The sequence below is a fragment of the Puccinia triticina genome, chromosome 3A (genome assembly GCF_026914185.1).
Source record: "Puccinia triticina chromosome 3A, complete sequence".
Lineage (NCBI taxonomy): Eukaryota > Fungi > Basidiomycota > Pucciniomycetes > Pucciniales > Pucciniaceae > Puccinia > Puccinia triticina.
In genome coordinates, this window is record NC_070560.1 from 1,980,665 (window position 1) to 2,001,502 (window position 20,838).

General features: G+C 45.9%; 1 protein-coding gene across 1 annotated transcript; it reads left to right on the forward strand.

Annotated features, from left to right (window-relative positions):
* Positions 1–5,463: 5,463 nt before the first annotated feature.
* Positions 5,464–5,988, forward strand: PtA15_3A219 (uncharacterized protein; the record flags this gene model as incomplete). Its single annotated transcript, XM_053167165.1, has 2 exons — positions 5,464–5,571; positions 5,782–5,988. 2 exons carry the CDS (start codon positions 5,464–5,466, stop codon positions 5,986–5,988), a joined length of 315 nt encoding a protein of 104 aa, XP_053018409.1.
* Between the last annotated feature and the right edge of the window lie 14,850 nt (positions 5,989–20,838).

The following is a 20,838-nucleotide window of genomic DNA, read 5'->3' on the forward strand; positions in this document are numbered from 1 at the left end:
CTCCCCTCGGTGACCCGATTACTCCGGTCGTCGAGAGGAGTGAACATTCCTCTCGATGACCGGAACGGACCCGGTCATCGAGGGAAGGATGTACTCCTCTCGATGACCGGAACGGACTCGGTCATCGAGGGAAGGATGATGTACTCCTCTCGAGAGGAGTACACTCCCCTCGGTGACCCGATTACTCCGGTCGTCGAGAGGAGTGAACATTCCTCTCGATGACCGGAACGGACCCGGTCATCGAGGGAAGGATGTACTCCTCTCGATGACCGGCATGGACCCGGTCATCGAGAGGAGTACATACTCCCCCGATGACCAGATTGCTCCGGTCATCGAGAGGAGTGAACACTCCCCTCGATGACCGGAACGGACCCGGTCATCGAGGGAAGTATGTACTCCACTCGATGACCGGGACAGAGTGGCCATCGAGAGGAGTACACAATCCCCTCGATGTCCGGTAAATAGTGCTAGATGCACACATGTCTGCTGGCCGGCCGGTTATCGGGGGAGTGTGCAACTCCGCTCGATGGCCTGTGCCGGCCATCGGCACGGCGGCTGGGGGATAGCCGGGCCCGGAACTGCTGCCCCTCGAACTTTCTTTTTGAGGGGCTGGGTACCCGACCGCTTAAGTTTGAGCAGGTACAAAGGCCCCGGGGTGGGCTATCGGGGTAGCGGGTGCCTTTTTTTTGGATATTAAGGCCCCGTTTGGAGCCGATATGATTGCGCGATATAATCTGGAAACTTGTGACATCTGATCAAGTTTTGGCGGACCTGATCAGATGTCACATAGGATGTCATGCAAAAAAACTCATATATCGCCTGGATTATATCGGCTCCAAACGGGGCCTAATTATATATATTTTTTTTACATGACAAGGACACCTCCAAAAAATCCAATAATTTTTGGAGAGGGCAGTTAAGACCCCCTCTTTTGATTAATCAAAAAAAAAAATTGAGAAAAATCTCCTCCTTCTTTTGGGGGAAGTTGCTGTGCGCGAAGTATTTTTTGGCTTGCACGCACAGCGGGCTTGACGTCGGGGGACGGTCGATTCTGTGCGCGAAGAGTTTTTCGCTGCTGCGCGAAGTAGGTCTGTTTTTAAAATGGTTTTTTTAGAGATAGCTGAGCTGGAAATAAGGAATCCAAAATAAGTGGGAGTTCTGTTTTGAGGACCAATGATGGGAATTTCCATGCATTACAATATAACAAGAGATTTTGGCAACATAAATTCCCACTGTTCCCAGATAATGTGTCACTGTTATCTGGAAAAATGACAATTTGGACCTGTGGTTAACGTAACAGAGGGTGGCTTGCCCCTGAATACTGGTATAAATAACAGAGATGACATGTTAGCCATGTTATCTGAGGTCAAAATGCCACAAAAGGGGTAAACCTCCCCTGTTTTGGGCATGTTATCCTCCTGTAACTGCAAGGGATAATATAAGGAACCTCTGAAGACAGGAAAAAACAGAAAAGAAAAAGTAACAGAAGATTTACTACTGTTATTGTAACAACAACATCACAAATTCCATTACATTTTTGTTACACTACCATTCCTGCTAGTGTAACTTCCCTATTTTGAGGGGAATTGCATTCAGTAAAATTGGTCTTGTGAGTTGAGGTTGAGAATTGAATGAGTAATAAGTCACAAGCCCCTCAGGCAAGGGTGACTTATTTAAGTCCATCCTGACCCCGGTGGGATTTCTGGCTGGATTTAAAATGGGAATACAGAGTCTGGACCAGGTCCAGACAAAGCACAATTGAGTCAATATGATCTGACAATATGATTGGACAGATGAGACACGGCAGAATAGTCCTGACCTGAGCACAAGTATTTGATTTCCTTTTTATCTACATGGATTTTTGGCACTCAAACATACACACCACTCCTGTTTTTTTGAATAAATATTAAGGCAAAATCTGCTGGTATTCCTTTGTAACCCCTCAGCCTCAATATAGCCCAGGCTTGTTTAACAATTATTATTGCCTTTGAATATACTTGCCGCACTTTGCACAAGAAAAATTATGTGCAGTATCTAGCTGCTGGTAGGTTGTTCATCTTGTACAGTTTCTCTGAATCAGTTTGTGTCAGAGCAACCAGCTTTTAATTGTTTTGACAAGGCGCCATGGTTTGCTTGTCAGGTTTGATTGACACTGATGGATGTATCACCAAGAATTTGTCTATAGAGGCAAAGATTCATAGCTTCAAAAACCCCCTCTCCAAGTGTCAGGAATCACTACTTTTCCACTTGTGCTTCATTTGAAATGGGTAAGTTATTCCAACTGCAAAAGAACATTTTGGTAGCTCTCTGCTGCTTGCAAGCTGCTCAGAGTTTGCCTCCACTTGAAGAAAGTACTTCCAAAAGTCCAATCAAGGGAGGTGTGTAGTTCATGAATTCTTCACTCCAGAAACTGTATAAAATTGCTCACCTTTGGTCAAAAAAACAAAAAAAAAATCTAGTTCTGTCTACAATGGAGTCATCATATGAGCCAGGAATGAGAAACTCTATGATAGTACCATCTCATGCGTCTATTGGGATAGATTCTGATGGAACCAAGGAGATTCAACATAAACCTGAGCCCCAGGTAAATAAATTAACCATAGAATTGGAAAAAGCAGGTCAGTGACACACCCACCTAAATTATGATGTGATCTTCATCATTTTTATTGGTTGAGTTCATCCCAGTTAAACTGGGATGACTTCATCCCAGCCAAATATGCTGGCAGTGATAACCTATTCTGTTCAAATTAATCGTAAAAAAACCCATCATGTTTAAAACCTCTTGTAAAATTTGCCACAAGCCAATCATCTGTCACAGGAATTACAGATTGGTTGCAGGGGTAGAACACTACCACACACCTTTCAAACCCCTCAGAGCACCTTGATTGTTGAAAAATGGTTTTCTTGAAATACATTTAGAAGCCTCAATTAGGCCATTTTTTTGAATTATATGTAAGAGGGTAGACTCCACTTTGGCCAAGTTGATTTTTCTTCAAGATGCTGAGTTGTAGGTGCTACATAATGGATGACTTCCCGTGGGCTAAAAATTCAGATCTGTCAGGCCAGGTTAAACCTTACTGGCTGGTGAGAAGTTGATCTCAATCACTTTTCACCAGCAAGTAAGGTTTAGATCTGTGAAATTTTAGTCTGTACGGGGGGCGTAGATCCTACGGGAAGTCTTCCAATGTACTACCAGCCAGAAAATTTCTTCATACTTTAAACAATGCAGAAAAGGTGTAGCTGGGTGTGATTCTGGTCAAAAGGATTAAGAAAGAGGAATTTGTCCTCATCAACCTCTTGGTAAACAACCACTGGTTGACTAAAAGAAAAGAGAAGAAAGAAGGATGGAAAACAGAAGGAAAAAACTGCCAAGTTTTCTGTTGGTCTGCTACCATGATGTATCACCAAAGTATAACCAAACACCCAGCTGTCAGCCACAAGTGCCTGTAGCCTAATTGGTAAAGGAAGCACTCTAGAATGTGTTTCAGCATGGCTGAGGTTGTGAGTTCAACTCTTTCCAGACACATCTTCATCTTACAGTCTCTACAAGAACTTCCAAAATCCCTTCCTGTGTGACTCAGAAGGGGAAATGAACAACACTGGCTCAATCTCAAAGGAATTTTGCCCACCCAAAAAAGACAAACCTGTCAAACAACTGGGGCTGTCTCTTTAGGGTGGGCAAAGGTCCTTTCAGATTGGGACAGGGTGATTAATTGCTCCTTCTGAGTCACAATCTTGGCCCTCTCTAACAGAGTGGTCCTCTCTTTTGTATGTCTTGAACCTCCAGTTTTGGGGCCAAAAAATGGTTCAGTCCTTTACAGTTTTATTTTTTAATCTCCACAAGATTTCTTAAAGGTGCGTGGTCTGATTTTTCACACTATTTTAGCTGTATCCTTTACAAGGTAAGTAGAACACACACGCTCTTGGGTTTAACACTATTTGAGCTATCCTCACAATTTATTTTCTTGTGCTTCCATGTTTGGTTTTTTTCTACTTCTTCTTGATCACAGGGATCTTTTGCTTAACCAATTTCATATCCAATGCCTGTTTCAGGTCTTACATTTTTCAGGTGTTTATTTCTGTTGCCCGCCTGGAAAACACTTGTAGAGTCACATTGAAATCAATTGGCAAATTTAATAAATTCTAATAAATTAGTGCTTTTGTCCTTGCTGGAAAGTCTCTGATGGCAAGAAAAATTTCCACTAGCGGTGTTCATGCGTTGGCTTCTGGCTCCTGGGACATACCCTCTGTTTTTTTATTGAATTTGAATTTTCTCCAACTCACGGAAAAAGAGTTTGTATTGGTTACAGCCCCCTGCAGTAACCTCAACTAATTAAAAATCACTAATTACGTCAACAACTACTTTTTTCGCGCAGCATTTCCCCCTATCAAGGAACAATACTGAGGAAAAAAGGAGCTCTTGACGTAACCAGTGATCTTTAAGCAAAGGTCATTGCTGGGAGGACGACAATTGCGGCAGAGCCAGTCAATACCTCCCAGGGGTCCTGTGGTTCTGAACGTACACATGCCCCCTTTTTATATTCGAGAGACGCCCCCAGATTCCAATTCACAGTGCTTTTGAGCCTGAACAAGAACAAAGAAATTCCAACCTTCCCCTATAATCCATCAAGAACAAAGCCTGATAAGCCCAAAAATCAGTTTGTGTCCAAAAGCGTCAGACTGGTGCTCTTCCAGCTCATGACTCGATCTTTGCGGCAGAGGTAATCAGCACCTTGCTGGGCTGTTGGGATTGTGAACCTACACGACTCAGAACAAAGAAATTTCTACCTCATTGTCCGCTTCCCCAAGAGCAAAGACCGATAAACCAGAACAACAGTCTGTGACCAAAGCCAGCTCCACACAATTCTAAAAGCGTCAGACCGGTACACTGAGGACTTCCCTTCTTAGACTGTCTCCGTTCTCACCACACCCTGGTTGTTTTCCACATTGCACAAAACCCTTCCAGTCGTCTCATTCCGGCACATACCGCGAACACCTCTACCGTCATTGCCAACAGCGTCCGGCTGCCCAATATACCAGAAACGGAATCTGCTTCCACAGCTCGGATAAGACATTCCCCAAGTTTTCAATCCAACGGTATCACACTTTGACGCAACATTCTTAAAATGGTATGATACCTTTAGCGCCTCCTCCTCATCGTTCCTCGCTCCACACAGTTGCATACTCACCACTTGAAATCTGTACCATTGCTGACCAAAGATCATTTTTGTCTATAAACAGTACCTTTATTACAAATCTCCATATGCCAAAGATCAGGGTTTGGCTGGCGAGCAGGCCGGCACTACAGCCCCAGAGGAGGCCAACGAGTTGCATCATGGAATGGTCGGCGCGGCTGAGCGACCATTGCTCACGTCTTTGAGGCCTGCCCGGAGCTTCTGCTGGAGCGAGAGGAACATATTCGCCTCCTCTTTGATCTCCGCCTGTTGGATGTTCCCAAACCCAATGACCCCAACGACCCCTGATATCAACACTGGCGTCCGGACCGCATCTAGCGTTGTGATCTTTATCCCCAGTAGCCATGTTGGAAATAGAAATTTGAAGATCGATCAGGTCAATCCTAGAGGCACCATATACTCTGTTATTTCAAGCAAGAAAAATACAGAATTCAGGTTTGACTTTCAACCAACAAACAAGAGAAAAAACTGGTACTACTTACCTGATTGCATGTACTGTAGGGCCATAGTGCTACCCATGACTTGGGAAAGGATGTAGAGCGACCGTCCAAGCAGCCCCGGCGGCTGATTTGGACTGTTTATGGAGTCCGAGTTTCTGGAGGTTGATGCCGAAGGCATTGAGTATGGAGGAGATGGTGATGAGGAAGACAATGAAGAAGCCAACGGTGTACCAGTTGTTGATCGGGCCCGGTTCAACAAGAACAGAGGCCGCAGAGGTCATGCTGTTGCTGCTGCTGCCCTTCGTGCCGTTCAGGCTGGCCAATGTCTGGTTGTACAGACTGGCCAGATTTGATGATCATGACATCCTCTTTTGTAGCAACAAAACTCGGCCCTTGAACGCTTTGTCTCCTCCTTTGTTGAACTAGCAATGGAATTAGTACAGAGGGCTGATTGTGCATAAGAGCATTTCCACCGCGGGCGGTATTTTTGGGGCGCTAAAATTTGATCTCTGGGAGTGCGCAGCCAGTTTTAGCGCCCCAAACTGCTGCGGCATACACCGCGAGAGTCTCTAAAAATTCATGAAAGGCATACGTCGCCCCCGGTTCACTCCCCCGTCAATCACATGAAAGGCCGGTTATCGAGGGGAATTCTCTTCTTGATGATCGGAACAAACCGGGTCGCTCCAGTCATTGTGGGGAGTATATACTCCTCTCGATAACTGGAACGAACCGGCCATCGAGGGGAGTAAGTACCCCCCTCGATGAGGTTGGAACAAAACGGTCGTTCCGGTCATTGTGGGGAGTACTCCTCTCGATAACTGGAACGAACCGGCCATTGAGGGGAGTATGTACTCCCCTCGATGATCAGAACAGACCATGAGTTTGTTCCGGTCATCATGGGGAGTACTATTCCTCTCAATGACCGGAAGGAACCGGACATCGAGGGGAGTATGTGCACCTCTCGATGACCAGAAGGAACCGGCCATCAAGGGGAGTATGTACTCCTCTCGATGACCGGAACAAACGGGCCGTCGAGGGGAGTAGCTCTTGATGGCCGGCCTGCCTTGGCCATCAAGGTACATATTGTTCGGGGGTGTGACTGATGGTGGGAGTTGTAGCTTCACGTGACTTTGTTCCGTGAAAGGGAGTCGAGGGGGGATGGAGGAGTCGGTAGGTGAGTCTCTAGGAGTCCCTACATGTAGGGACTCGAGGTCCATATTTAGGGACGGCCATAAATTTTTGACGCAAATAGCGCCCGCGGTGGGTCGGGTTGAGGCAGTAAACTCCTGAAATTTCCAACTAGGGCCCCGATTTAGGGCCCGCGGTGGGAATTCTCTAAAGAATAGAGATAAAGGTCAATCTTCCTGAATAAATTAGTCCAGAAAATTGGTACATGTAATCATTGTAACGTGTACTATGTGGCTCATAATGTCTTACCAAAAAAACAAAACACAACACAGGACATTTAGCAGCTTTTACTGACTCCTTATTTCAAATAAAAAAAAAATCTCATGAAAATGACCACACATTATAATTTGGAATCAAGATGTTGCAAAACTTTAATATTGCCCCCAATGCTTGGTGTATGTAGCATTTGAAATAATTGGAGGCTGTTGGGTGTGTCATCTTCCTCCTGCTATTGACTCAACTGTTCTTGCACACTCCAACTCTGTGAGGTTCAATGGAAATACCTTCCTCATACTCTGTGGGACCTACAATGCTATACCAATTTCAACTTAAATAATACTTGCTTTAATTTTAAACTACCCATCTTCTAACGCAATGAAAATTCTCATATCATGTCTGTGCCTAGCACATTCGATGACTGATTTGCTAGGTATTTTGACCAATTCACGGGCATTGAAGCCTTTGTTGTACACCCTGATTGGCAATGTAAATGATCAGAATTTGCATCTGTGCAGTATCTCATGATACATCTGTTGTAAAATTACGCAATACAATAACCTCACGTTCAGTGGTGCATGATTTGACACAGCATTGCTATGTATGAATTTTACTGTCCTGGGTTGAGCCAAAATCTCTAATGATATCAGCTTCTAAATGAATGCATTACATATACTGAAGACCAGTATATTTAGTTTCACAAATTTAAACGGATCTACTTTGCGCACAGAGGGAAACTCGTTGTGAACGGGAATTTCCGTTGACTCTCATCAAGAGAGATGTAGCCATTGGATGACTGGTATATTCCGGTAATTGAGAGGGATGTGTCCTCCCAATGACCAGTCTATCTTGGTCATCAAGAGGGATGTGGCCTCTCAATGACCGGTCTGTACCCATCATTGAGAGGATTTATTCCTCCGTATGTCCGGAGTGTCTCAACCCAGCCACCTGTCAGCGCACGGCTCCCCCGTGTGCGGATAGTTTTTTGAGGGGAGCTGGTGGCGCGCACGGAGGGGGGCCCAGTGTCAAGGGATGTTGAGTCAATGTAAATTCCTGTGTGCAAGAATTTTCCCTCCATGCACAAAAAGTAAAAAATAGCAGTATCTGAATGAGAAATCACAAGAATTTCCTTAACCCACTGAGAAGTGCTAAATTTCACCATCAGATCTCTGTCACTGAGTTCTCCCACTCTGAGATAATTAGGATATTACCTCCTTCATGGTATTTAAAGTATTGTTCTGGTCCAGTGGTCAATATTAAATGTGTTTGGTGAAGATCAAATGCATTGAAACTCAATCATGTATAATTCCAGATGAATCTGCCAAGGAATAAGTTTATTTTTATTTGCAGGTTATCCCTTTGGGTCAGTTTATTTTCTTGCTCAAATGGCATTGTTTTCCAATCTGCTTTATTCCTGTGCAATTGAACAACAGGGCAACAACTAATATGGTTTGAGAATACACATTTTTTTAGAAAATTTTGGGTCAGCCCAGTAACCTGGGGTTGCTTCAGGGCCAATTTTCCCAAGCTCAGTGGTTTAACCAAAAATCCTGAATTTCCTCAGTTCATGTTTTCATTACAATTTTTATTGCACCCAAATAAGAAATCAATAACAACTGCAGGTTTATTATTCTATGTCAAGTTGGTCTTTTGCAGTGGATTTTTCTGCGGCGCAGCCACAAGTTCGCTAGTCTGGATGAAATGTAGTCACGTGATCAACATCAAAATCATTTTGTTTGTAATTCTTATTTTTAAACGGACCTACTTCGCGCAGCAGCGGAAAACTCTTTGCGCAAAGAATTGACCGTCCCCCAACGTCGAGCCCGCTGTGCGCGCAAGCCGAAAAACACTTCGCGCACAGTGACTTCCCCCGAAAGGAGGTGATTTTTCCGGATTTTTTTTTTGATTGATCAAAAGAGGGGGTCTTACTTGCCCCCTCCAAAAAATATTGGATTTTTTGAAGCTGTCCTTGTGATGCAAAAAAAAAATCATAATATTAATCCAAAAAAGGCACCCGCTACCCCGATAGCCCACCCCGGGGCCTTTGTACCTGCTCAAACTTAAGCGGTCGGGTACCCAGCCCCTCGAAAAGAAAGTTCGAGGGGCAGCAGTTCCGGGCCCGGCTATCCCCCAGCCGCCGTGCCGATGGCCGGCACAGGCCATCGAGCGGAGTTGCACACTCCCCCGATAACCGGCCGGCCAGCACACATGTGTGCATCTAGCACTATTTACCGGACATCGAGGGGATTGTGTACTCCTCTCGATGACCGGGTCCATGCCGGTCATCGACCCGGTCATCCCATGCCGGTCATCGAGAGGAGTACATCTTTCCCTCGATGACCGGGTCCGTTCCGGTCATCGAGAGGAGTACATCCTTCCCTCGATGACCGGGCCCGTTCCGGTCATCGAGAGGAATGTTCACTCCTTTCGACGACCGGAGTAATCGGGTCACCGAGGGGAGTGTACTCCTCTCGAGAGGAGTACATCATCCTTCCCTCGATGACCGAGTCCGTTCCGGTCATCGAGAGGAGTACATCCTTCCCTCGATGACCGGGTCCGTTCCGGTCATCGAGAGGAATGTTCACTCCTCTAGACGACCGGAGCTTGGTGACCTGGTTGCTCCGGTTGGCGAGAGGTGTGAACACTCCGCTCGATGACCGGAACGGACTCGGTCATCGAGGGAAGGATGATGTACACTCCCCTCGGTGACCCGATTACTCCGGTCGTCGAGAGGAGTGAACATTCCTCTCGATGACCGGAACGGACCCGGTCATCGAGGGAAGGATGTACTCCTCTCGATGACCGGAACGGACTCGGTCATCGAGGGAAGGATGATGTACTCCTCTCGAGAGGAGTACACTCCCCTCGGTGACCCGATTACTCCGGTCGTCGAGAGGAGTGAACATTCCTCTCGATGACCGGAACGGACCCGGTCATCGAGGGAAGGATGTACTCCTCTCGATGACCGGCATGGACCCGGTCTTCGAGAGGAGTACATACTCCCCCGATGACCAGATTGCTCCGGTCATCGAGAGGAGTGAACACTCCCCTCGATGACCGGAACGGACCCGGTCATCGAGGGAAGTATGTACTCCACTCGATGACCGGGACAGAGTGGCCATCGAGAGGAGTACACAATCCCCTCGATGTCCGGTAAATAGTGCTAGATGCACACATGTCTGCTGGCCGGCCGGTTATCGGGGGAGTGTGCAACTCCGCTCGATGGCCTGTGCCGGCCATCGGCACGGCGGCTGGGGGATAGCCGGGCCCGGAACTGCTGCCCCTCGAACTTTCTTTTTGAGGGGCTGAGTACCCGACCGCTTAAGTCTTAGCAGGTGAAAAGTCCCCGGGGTGGGCTATCGGGGTAGCGGGTGCCTTTTTTTTGGATATTAAGGCCCCGTTTGGAGCCGATATGATTGCGCGATATAATCTGGAAACTTGTGACATCTGATCAAGTTTTGGCGGACCTGATCAGATGTCACATAGGATGTCATGCAAAAAAACTCATATATCGCCTGGATTATATCGGCTCCAAACGGGGCCTAATTATATATATTTTTTTTACATGACAAGGACACCTCCAAAAAATCCAATAATTTTTGGAGAGGGCAGTTAAGACCCCCTCTTTTGATTAATCAAAAAAAAAAATTGAGAAAAATCTCCTCCTTCTTTTGGGGGAAGTTGCTGTGCGCGAAGTATTTTTTGGCTTGCACGCACAGCGGGCTTGACGTCGGGGGACGGTCGATTCTGTGCGCGAAGAGTTTTTCGCTGCTGCGCGAAGTAGGTCTGTTTTTAAAATGGTTTTTTTAGAGATAGCTGAGCTGGAAATAAGGAATCCAAAATAAGTGGGAGTTCTGTTTTGAGGACCAATGATGGGAATTTCCATGCATTACAATATAACAAGAGATTTTGGCAACATAAATTCCCACTGTTCCCAGATAATGTGTCACTGTTATCTGGAAAAATGACAATTTGGACCTGTGGTTAACGTAACAGAGGGTGGCTTGCCCCTGAATACTGGTATAAATAACAGAGATGACATGTTAGCCATGTTATCTGAGGTCAAAATGCCACAAAAGGGGTAAACCTCCCCTGTTTTGGGCATGTTATCCTCCTGTAACTGCAAGGGATAATATAAGGAACCTCTGAAGACAGGAAAAAACAGAAAAGAAAAAGTAACAGAAGATTTACTACTGTTATTGTAACAACAACATCACAAATTCCATTACATTTTTGTTACACTACCATTCCTGCTAGTGTAACTTCCCTATTTTGAGGGGAATTGCATTCAGTAAAATTGGTCTTGTGAGTTGAGGTTGAGAATTGAATGAGTAATAAGTCACAAGCCCCTCAGGCAAGGGTGACTTATTTAAGTCCATCCTGACCCCGGTGGGATTTCTGGCTGGATTTAAAATGGGAATACAGAGTCTGGACCAGGTCCAGACAAAGCACAATTGAGTCAATATGATCTGACAATATGATTGGACAGATGAGACACGGCAGAATAGTCCTGACCTGAGCACAAGTATTTGATTTCCTTTTTATCTACATGGATTTTTGGCACTCAAACATACACACCACTCCTGTTTTTTTGAATAAATATTAAGGCAAAATCTGCTGGTATTCCTTTGTAACCCCTCAGCCTCAATATAGCCCAGGCTTGTTTAACAATTATTATTGCCTTTGAATATACTTGCCGCACTTTGCACAAGAAAAATTATGTGCAGTATCTAGCTGCTGGTAGGTTGTTCATCTTGTACAGTTTCTCTGAATCAGTTTGTGTCAGAGCAACCAGCTTTTAATTGTTTTGACAAGGCGCCATGGTTTGCTTGTCAGGTTTGATTGACACTGATGGATGTATCACCAAGAATTTGTCTATAGAGGCAAAGATTCATAGCTTCAAAAACCCCCTCTCCAAGTGTCAGGAATCACTACTTTTCCACTTGTGCTTCATTTGAAATGGGTAAGTTATTCCAACTGCAAAAGAACATTTTGGTAGCTCTCTGCTGCTTGCAAGCTGCTCAGAGTTTGCCTCCACTTGAAGAAAGTACTTCCAAAAGTCCAATCAAGGGAGGTGTGTAGTTCATGAATTCTTCACTCCAGAAACTGTATAAAATTGCTCACCTTTGGTCAAAAAAACAAAAAAAAAATCTAGTTCTGTCTACAATGGAGTCATCATATGAGCCAGGAATGAGAAACTCTATGATAGTACCATCTCATGCGTCTATTGGGATAGATTCTGATGGAACCAAGGAGATTCAACATAAACCTGAGCCCCAGGTAAATAAATTAACCATAGAATTGGAAAAAGCAGGTCAGTGACACACCCACCTAAATTATAATGTGATCTTCATCATTTTTTTCTTTTTAAATTCTTGGAAGAAGGTTTGAGCACCAAGTTAGAAAATGGTGAAGCAGTTCAAGGTATTTTTTTCTCCTTTTATATATTTTATGGGCTCCAAATGGAATATTATCTTCAAATCATCCACTACTAACCATCACCCGTCACTTGGGTTTGGAAATCATAGCCTGGAAGTCAGCTGAAGTTACTTTCAACAGATACATGGAAGATCCATACCCATATGGGAAGAAAAGATCACGTGAGTCAGATTTAAATGCATCAAATCAAGGTCAAAAATCAACCATGTTCATCTTATTTGAATTGTTCTTTTATTTTTAAAAAACAAAAATGTAAATATTCAATGGGAAGAACAAGTATCAGTTTTGATAGAAGATCTCAAGAAATTAAGGCTCAGTCTTGCATTTTCCAGAGGAAGGTTTTTAAACTGTGAAGTGGCAAAAAATCACCCTTGTGCTGAGGATTTTGCAAAAGATTTCCAAGAATTGATCCAGATTCATGAGCTTCTATTGCCACATGTGGAAAATGAAGTCAGCAAGCTAGATGGAGAAAAACCAATAATTACTCAGTTGTTTCAAGCAAATGATGTTCCAAAACTCATTTATTATTGGTATGGATCTACCCACCAAATCAAAAAACCAAGAGAATCTCTAGATAAGCATATTCTTGCAAATAATTTGGAAGATCAAGCCATTGAGATGGGTAGAGACCAGATATTCCTAAGATTGGTTATTATTGGTTTGGGTCTACTCAACCAAGTAGAAAAGTAATAGAATCTCTTGATAATAATTTTCATGTATTCAGTGCTTCTGTCCTACCACAAATTTCACATGAAGTCAAAACCAAAAGGACAGCACCACTTCCTTTCATCAATGTATTGGCGCCTTTCATCAATGTACCTTTCATCAATGTACCTATAGATTTGTTGGACCTATCAAAAGAAGTAAAGGATGAACTTGAAGATTCTTGGCCATTTCAGCATATTCCGCTTGATTTGCCAGGGAATAAGGTCTGGAAATCAGCCTCCAAATCCCTTGAAAACCTCCAAAAGAAAGTCACATACCAAGATTTTCTAAAATTGAAGGTTGATGCACCTGTTTCTGAGACTCAAGGGCCCAACACTTGCAGCCAACTAGCTGCAAGATTGGCTCATCTCAGGCAGAAAATCCATGGAACTGAAGATGTGGTATCTGAAGCGGATAATGCAGCCTTACAACACAACGACTCTATCAACTTATCAATCATCCAAACAATTGAGTTCATGATTGCACACAATTTGATAGCCCATCAAGACGGGAAGAATTTGCTTACCACCTTTGTTAGGGAAAACCAAAAACCATAGAATACCAGATTAGAAAAAATGATTAACAGATAGATGTCAAGACTGAAATGTGAAAATCAATCCAAACCTTCAGGGATAAACTCTGATTTCACTTTCACCTTTGCCTGCTTTTTATGGCTCTCTTTTTCAGAATTATCTGATGCTTCTTCAGCCCTGGTCGATTTGTTTTCCTGATTTGCCTCTTGGTTTTTCTGTTCTTTCCACTGAGATTCCTTTGGTTTCCTCTCTTTCTTGCTTCTAATCTATGATTAGAAAACTGTATGGCTTCAGATGTTCCTCATCCCATTTTCCTCTCAATACTTCAAGGCTTGATTGTATGTTTGATCATTGGTGACCCACAATTGATATCTGGGGTTTCTCTGGTCACCTCTACTGAGCATCTGCTCCTTTGCTGACTGTTTTCCACTGTTTTCTCTCATTTACATACTATGTGATTTACTCCCTGTCTGACCGCTTCTTGTCTTGGCAGGGACAGACCGTTGCCAGAGTTTTGCTAGTTTCCTTGACAAAGTACCTCCCTCCTAATCCTAGAGGTGTAAAAGACTTGCCACATTTGGCCAACTAGAGGGAGGGACCCAAAGGCTATGTGGACCGCGTGGCCTGAGATAATTATATTTTGGTGGGACCTTTTCCAGAATCCCTCTCACTCACTCATCTTTGAATCTTTTCTTCACCCATCTTTTGTTTCCATCATGGCCCAACCTATCCCTACATCCAAGTTTATTAAAATCACAGAAACACAGAAGGCAAGATCAAAGTTTTTGCCTCTGCTCATTAGAAAAAATCCCATAAAAGTTTAAATTAATCCCCAAACACCCCGGAGGGCACCTTGGATTGACCCTCCAGCCCGTGCTGGAGCAACAGGCAAAAAAAGGTTGGTCAAAAACGTAATCAAGGAGGCCCTAATCAAGTGATTAGTGGGCTCCAGGGAGGGGGTGGGACGAAACCAGATCCCCTGGGGGGACAAACAGCTTCCCTCACACCCTTTAAGTATCCAACCCAGCTGCACAAGACCTGGGTCCTCATGCTTTGCACCCTGAGCACCTCAACTTTGGTTGCCAGGGCCCTGCGCCTGGGCAGACACAATTCTGGCCTGTACAAACTCGTCAAGTGGTTACAGGTCAGCTGGGGGGTAAAGAGGGGACTCAGTCGTCAGTACATATGCAGTACAGTTATGTCTATGACCAATCTGGACCGGTCATTGAGGGGACTCACATCTCCACTCAATGACCGGTCTGTACCGGTCATCGGGACTCACATCTCCTCTCCATGACCGGCCTTTGCTGGTCATCGAGGTGACTCACATCTCTGGATGACCGGTCAGACCGGTCATCAAGGGGACTCGCATCTCTCAATGACCGGTCTTTGCCGGTCATCGTGGGGACTCACATCTCCGCTCGATGACCGGTCTGTACCGGTCATCGGGACTCACATCTCCTCTCCATGACCGGCCTTTGCCGGTCATCGAGGTGACTCACATCTCTGGATGACCGGTCAGACCAGTCATCAAGGGGACTCGCATCTCTCAATGACCCGTCTTTGCCGGTCATCGTGGGGACTTACATCTCCTCTTGATGACCGGTCTGTGCCGGTCATTGAGGGGACTCACATCTCCTCTCGAGACCGGTCTTTGCCGGTCATCGAAGGGACTCACATCTCCTCTTGATGACCGGTCTGTGCCGGTCATCAAGGGGACTCACATCTCTGCTCAATGACCGTTCTGTGCCGGTCATCAAGGGGACTCACATCTCCGCTTGATGACTGGTCTTTGCCGGTCATTGAGGGGACTCACATCTCCTCTCAATGACCGGCAAAGACCAGTCATCAAGGGGACTCACCACCTCTCAATGACCTGTCAGACCGGTCATCGAGGGGACTCACCACCTCTTGATGACCGGTCTCACCACCTCTCGATGACCAGTCAGACCGGTCATCAAGAGTAGATGTGAGAATTTGACTCCCCCACCCTGCCATACCGCTCGCGAGTCAAAGGCCCCCTCCCAAACTTAGCTACAAAAGTCCCTCCTGGGCGCTTCACGCCCGCCTCCGAAGGGGGGACTTCTCAATCAGTGGACATTTTTGGTGTGACAAGTTTTTCAGATTTTGCAGAGAAAATCCTAAGTCTGCAATAACTTTTTCAAAACAATAGCTATTGTGGCACTGTAAAGACCATGATGAAGGTCCACACTTGGCCTATAACCTCACAAAATTTGGGGGATGTACCACCCCTCCTTCAACAAAAAATCAGCATCAGAAGATGACCTGTGAGACACTCCGCCAGGTACCCCAATACAGTGAAGTACACACAGTTCCTTTGAGGCAAAAAAGTGACACATCTGTCTGTTTTTTTCCATAGCTCTGACAGGTGTATATACAGAGGATAGAAAGCAATTTTGCTTTTTTTTGATGACACTCACATCAAATGGATTGCAATCTGTGAGACAATGCTCCTAGGGACCCCTGTCTGACCCATTATGGGGCTTTATTTCTAGCTGATTTCTTAACAATTAGGGTGGGGTGCTATATAAAAAAACAAATACTGATAGATGTGCAGGCTTCTTGCCTGTTGATATGCATACATTGAGCAAACCTGTCATGCCAAAAAGAAAAGAAAACTCTTTTTTGTAAGTCCCTCCTTTGGAGGTGGAGGAGGGACTTAGTTAGGTTCAGCCCCCTCTGACCAAACCCCTTTCCCCTGCGCAGGTGGTACTTGCACAGACCAACTTGCAAGTGTCAATGGCAATCCCTGCCGCCCCCCCTGGGGCCCTCCTCCCGGCAACATTGATCAAACTCCAGACAGACCGGGTCACACAAGAATGGTGGGGATCATGGACAGAGCTTGCTTGGATATGGAGGAGTATGAAGTGATTAGATGGATCATAACTAAAGTGTCCTTGGATTTTTTTTAATTGTTTTTGCTATATATTAAGCAGTCTCACAGAAACATCAGGGCTTGACTTATTCAGATTAATTAAAGACTTGTGCAATCCAATTTCTTTGCATGAAGTGGATTTGAACGAGAAATATGTATTTGTTACATGCATGGGATGCAATGGAGTGTGAGTTCCTTAGCAGGGAATGGGAGATGCTTCACAACAGCCTACTTAGCCAAATCTGAAATCATTTTTGCCTGTCTAATATGGCTAGCCTGTCAAGGGGGGGGGGGGGGGGGGGGGGGGGGTAATTGAAAGAGGCAGGATGGCCATTGAATTTTCAGTGGCAAAGCCGCCTTGGCCTCTAGTCTATACTATTCTCCAGCCTCTACAACCCACTTCCTTGATCTAAAATCATTGTTGTAACATTGTGAGGTTTGGACTTTTTACAGTGCAAGTTTTGTGATATGGGACAAACCAGAACCAGTGATGGACATGAAAAAGGAAGGCAAGTGCCACTCAAGGCTGCAAAAAAAAGAAAAAAATACGTAGAAAAATCACCCAAGATCGTACCAATCTTTTGTTCCCCCAAAATCACCCAATGATAAAAGGTGCTGCTACGGCAAGTTGAAAAAGGCCATTTTCCTAATTTCCCAGGCCACGTGGTTGACTTAGCACAAAGTACTTTCTTTGGTGGGTCCCTGCGGGAAAGTTCAAGGCATCCCCCCTCCTGTTACAGAGGGACTTGGCTAATTTAGTGCTATTTTCCTCAAAAGGATCCCTTGCGGGCAGGAATCCTTCCCAACAAGCCAGCTACAATGTTGTGGACCAATCAGTGCTGTCTCATTCAAGCCACTACAGCAATATACTGTGTTTTGAAAAAAGCTGGGACATGTTTCCAAAGCTAGTTCTGCAGTGGAAAGTCTAAAAGCTACATTTTTGGGGTCTGGGAGGCACTGGTAGCTGGATATAATAGTATGTGTGGGTGAACCCCATTTTTGGAATACATCAAGTGAAGTGGGTGTTTTTGTGATGGAGGGGGGAATTGCCCAAATTTCCAAGAATTATTCAAAACATAAGCTAACTTCACCAGGTTCCTCCTGACTTTGGAGGCATACTAACCGGCCGCGGTCAAACTTAGCAGGAGGGACTTAGTTAAGTTTGGGCCGCGGTACATAGGGTGACTGAAATATTTTAGGCCCCGTTTGGCAGCAATCATGTTATGTGATATTGCACACTTACCTAATGTGATACACATCACTCTTGATTTTCATATATTTCAAGATAACACAAGTGTTTGGCTGCCACTCGCGTCATACAGCTTGCCTGCATAACAAGCTCCATGGCCGGTAAATACCGGCCATCGAGCGTACATACCGGCAAGGCTAATCGAGTGTTTAACTCCTCTCGACGATGGCCGGTACACGGTCATTGAAGGGAATACAGAGTCCCTTTTGGGGAACACATAGTCCCATCGATGACCATTGGTCATCGAAGGGAATACATGGTCCCTTGGATGACCAATGGTCATTGAGGAGAATATGTACAGTCCCTTTGATGACCAATGGTCATCGGGGAGATTTCCCTTGATGACCGATGGTCATCAAAGGGACTGTGTACATATTCTCCTCGATGACCATTGGTCATCGGGGAGATACATGGGCCCTTCAATGACCAATGGTCATTGAGGGGAATGTCCCTTTGATGACCATTGGTCATCGATGGCCGATTGTGTTGGATCGGTCATCAATCTCGATGACCGGTTGTGTTGGCCCATTGATTGGAGTGTGTACTCTGCTTGGTGACCGGTACAAAGTCTGTACCGGCCATCGAGGTGAGTAACAGAGGTAGAGTTGGGGGTGTGTCGTGTAAGGGTGCCGATATCACCCCAAATACACCCCCAGGGGTACTATATCGGAAATGGCGGGGATCATGAGGAGTGATGAGGAAACTCGTGATGACCCTCATAACTTCTTGAAACTGCCAAACATGCAAGTGATACGATATGGGCCTCGGTGAGGCCCAGTTTTTTTTTTTTTTTTTTTTTTTTTAAGTGCAGATTTGATTTGACATTGCGCACTATGCATATACATCTAACAGACAAAAGCTTCTACTGCGCGCAATGCGCAATAGCCATACAAGTGTAAATGGAAGGGAGGAGTAATGGCGGAGTTGCTGGGCAATATTCAAGCAGATAGCCAAAAGTATGAGAAGAAAAGATAAGGGGGAAAAAAAAGGCCGGAAAAGAAAAAGAAGAGGGGAAAAAATGAGGGGGGAAAGATGCCGTTGGTGGTCCTGTGGGGTGTCGAATGGAGTTTACTGGTGGGTTACTTCGGTGGCACCGTCTCGCCGAAATTGCGGGAGCCTAGCCGAAAATCGAATGAAAGCTTCAGTGGCCCGGAAAGCCCTGGAGTTATTGAGAAGAGTTCTGGTTGTGAGTTCGGTGATTCTCTCATCGAGGAGGAGCCGCATTGCAGTCATCCTAGCTTTGGTAAACCTGGAACAAGAAATCAAGTAATGATCAACCGTTTCAGGCACTCCACATGTCATGCAGATAGGGTATGGCGCCCTTCTGGACTTGAATTGAAAGGAGTTTAATAGCACGTGACCTGATTTTAACTGGTGGAAAGCGGCTTGAACTGGGAAGGCCGTCCTCGGTGACCCTTTCCATACCCTCTTTTTCTGAAGCAAGCCGGCCTTCACCGCCGTGACACTGCCCCTTATCGACTCGTCCCGAAGGGCCGGGTTACGCGCCTCGGCCGCCTTTTTTTCCGCCAGCTCATTGCCGTCAATCCCAACGTGCCCCGGGCACCATCAGACCAAAATCTGCGTAGAGGATGGGATGGCGTCAGCGGCTTTTTGTATCTGGGAAAGTAAATACTGGCCAGGCTTGGGGGCCGTGGCGTTGCTCAGCCTCTCAATCGCCGCCTGGCTGTCCGTCAACAAAATGATTTGGGCCCCTGTGCTCGGCAGCCGGGCCGCACTTCCTAATTCCAGCCCGAGTCGAATGCCGACCAGTTCACACTCGAAGTTCGACGCCGTGTCTGGTGGGCCCAAGAAAGCGAGCTTGGACAAAGCACCGTCCCTAGAGATGGCCGCCGCCCCCAAGCCCTCATCGGGATGATCAGAACCATCAGTAAATATCACCAAGTCGGACACCGGGTCTATGCTGTCGAGAAAAGATACTATAGCCCTTTTTGCCTCTTGTTTATTGCCCCTATTGATGTTGAGTTCCATTCTCCTCCCCAAGGTCCAGGGAGGAAAATCCTCGAGTATGAAGTTCACCGTTTCCAACTCCCTTGCCGCCACGACGGCCAGCTTCTCCCGATTTAGGGATGAGTGGACCGGACTAGGAAAGGGCCTAGCCGTCCACAACAATTCCGTCCGGATTTGCTCCTCAATTGCCGACAACCTGTGGGTGATTCTGGTCAATTTATTGACGAAGAAGTTAGTTATCCTGTTCGCAGAAGTCTCTTTGATGCTCCGGAACGGCCGGTATTTGCCTAGATACTTGATTGGAGTTGACTTCAAGGCCCCCAGCGCGAATCGGGCGGCTGAGTGCTCGATCAGATCCAGCAACGACGCCACCTTCTGCTTATTCTGGTTCGTAAACCACACCTGTACCCCGTAGAGCACCCTGGGTACCAGCACCGCAGAGATCAGTAGCCCACGCTCCTGTTCTCTGACCCCCCAGGCCGAGCTGCCTATTTTGAGGAGTTGGCCCAGAGTGTTGTCGGCTTTCTTCCTAACTTGAGTGATCTGTTTGGTGAAGGTCAGTTTTTCATCTATCCACAGCCCCAGCCACTTGACATCACGCTGTGGTGCCAGCTGCTGGCCATCAAACATGAAATGGGACTTAGCCGCTTTCGAGTGAGTGAATACCATGAACTGGGCCTTCCTGCTGTCAAAGATGGCGCCGTGGGACCTGCCCCACTGTAACGACCCTTCGCCCACCCGTGCTAACCGCGACCTGGCTTCCTCACTGGTCTTCCCGGCCATGAGGTGGACCACATCGTCAATAAATCCTAGAGAAACTTCGTCACCGTCGAAGTCAAAGGTTTTTATCAGCAGATCGGAGTTGTAGAGAATATACAGGATAACTGATAAAGGCGAGCCCTGCGGGAGACCCTTCTCCAGGGCAAACTCAGCTGATTCAAAATCCGCGAGACGCATCTTGGTACGCCGCCCTTCCAAGAAACGGTCGATGACTTTCCACAGGTAGGTA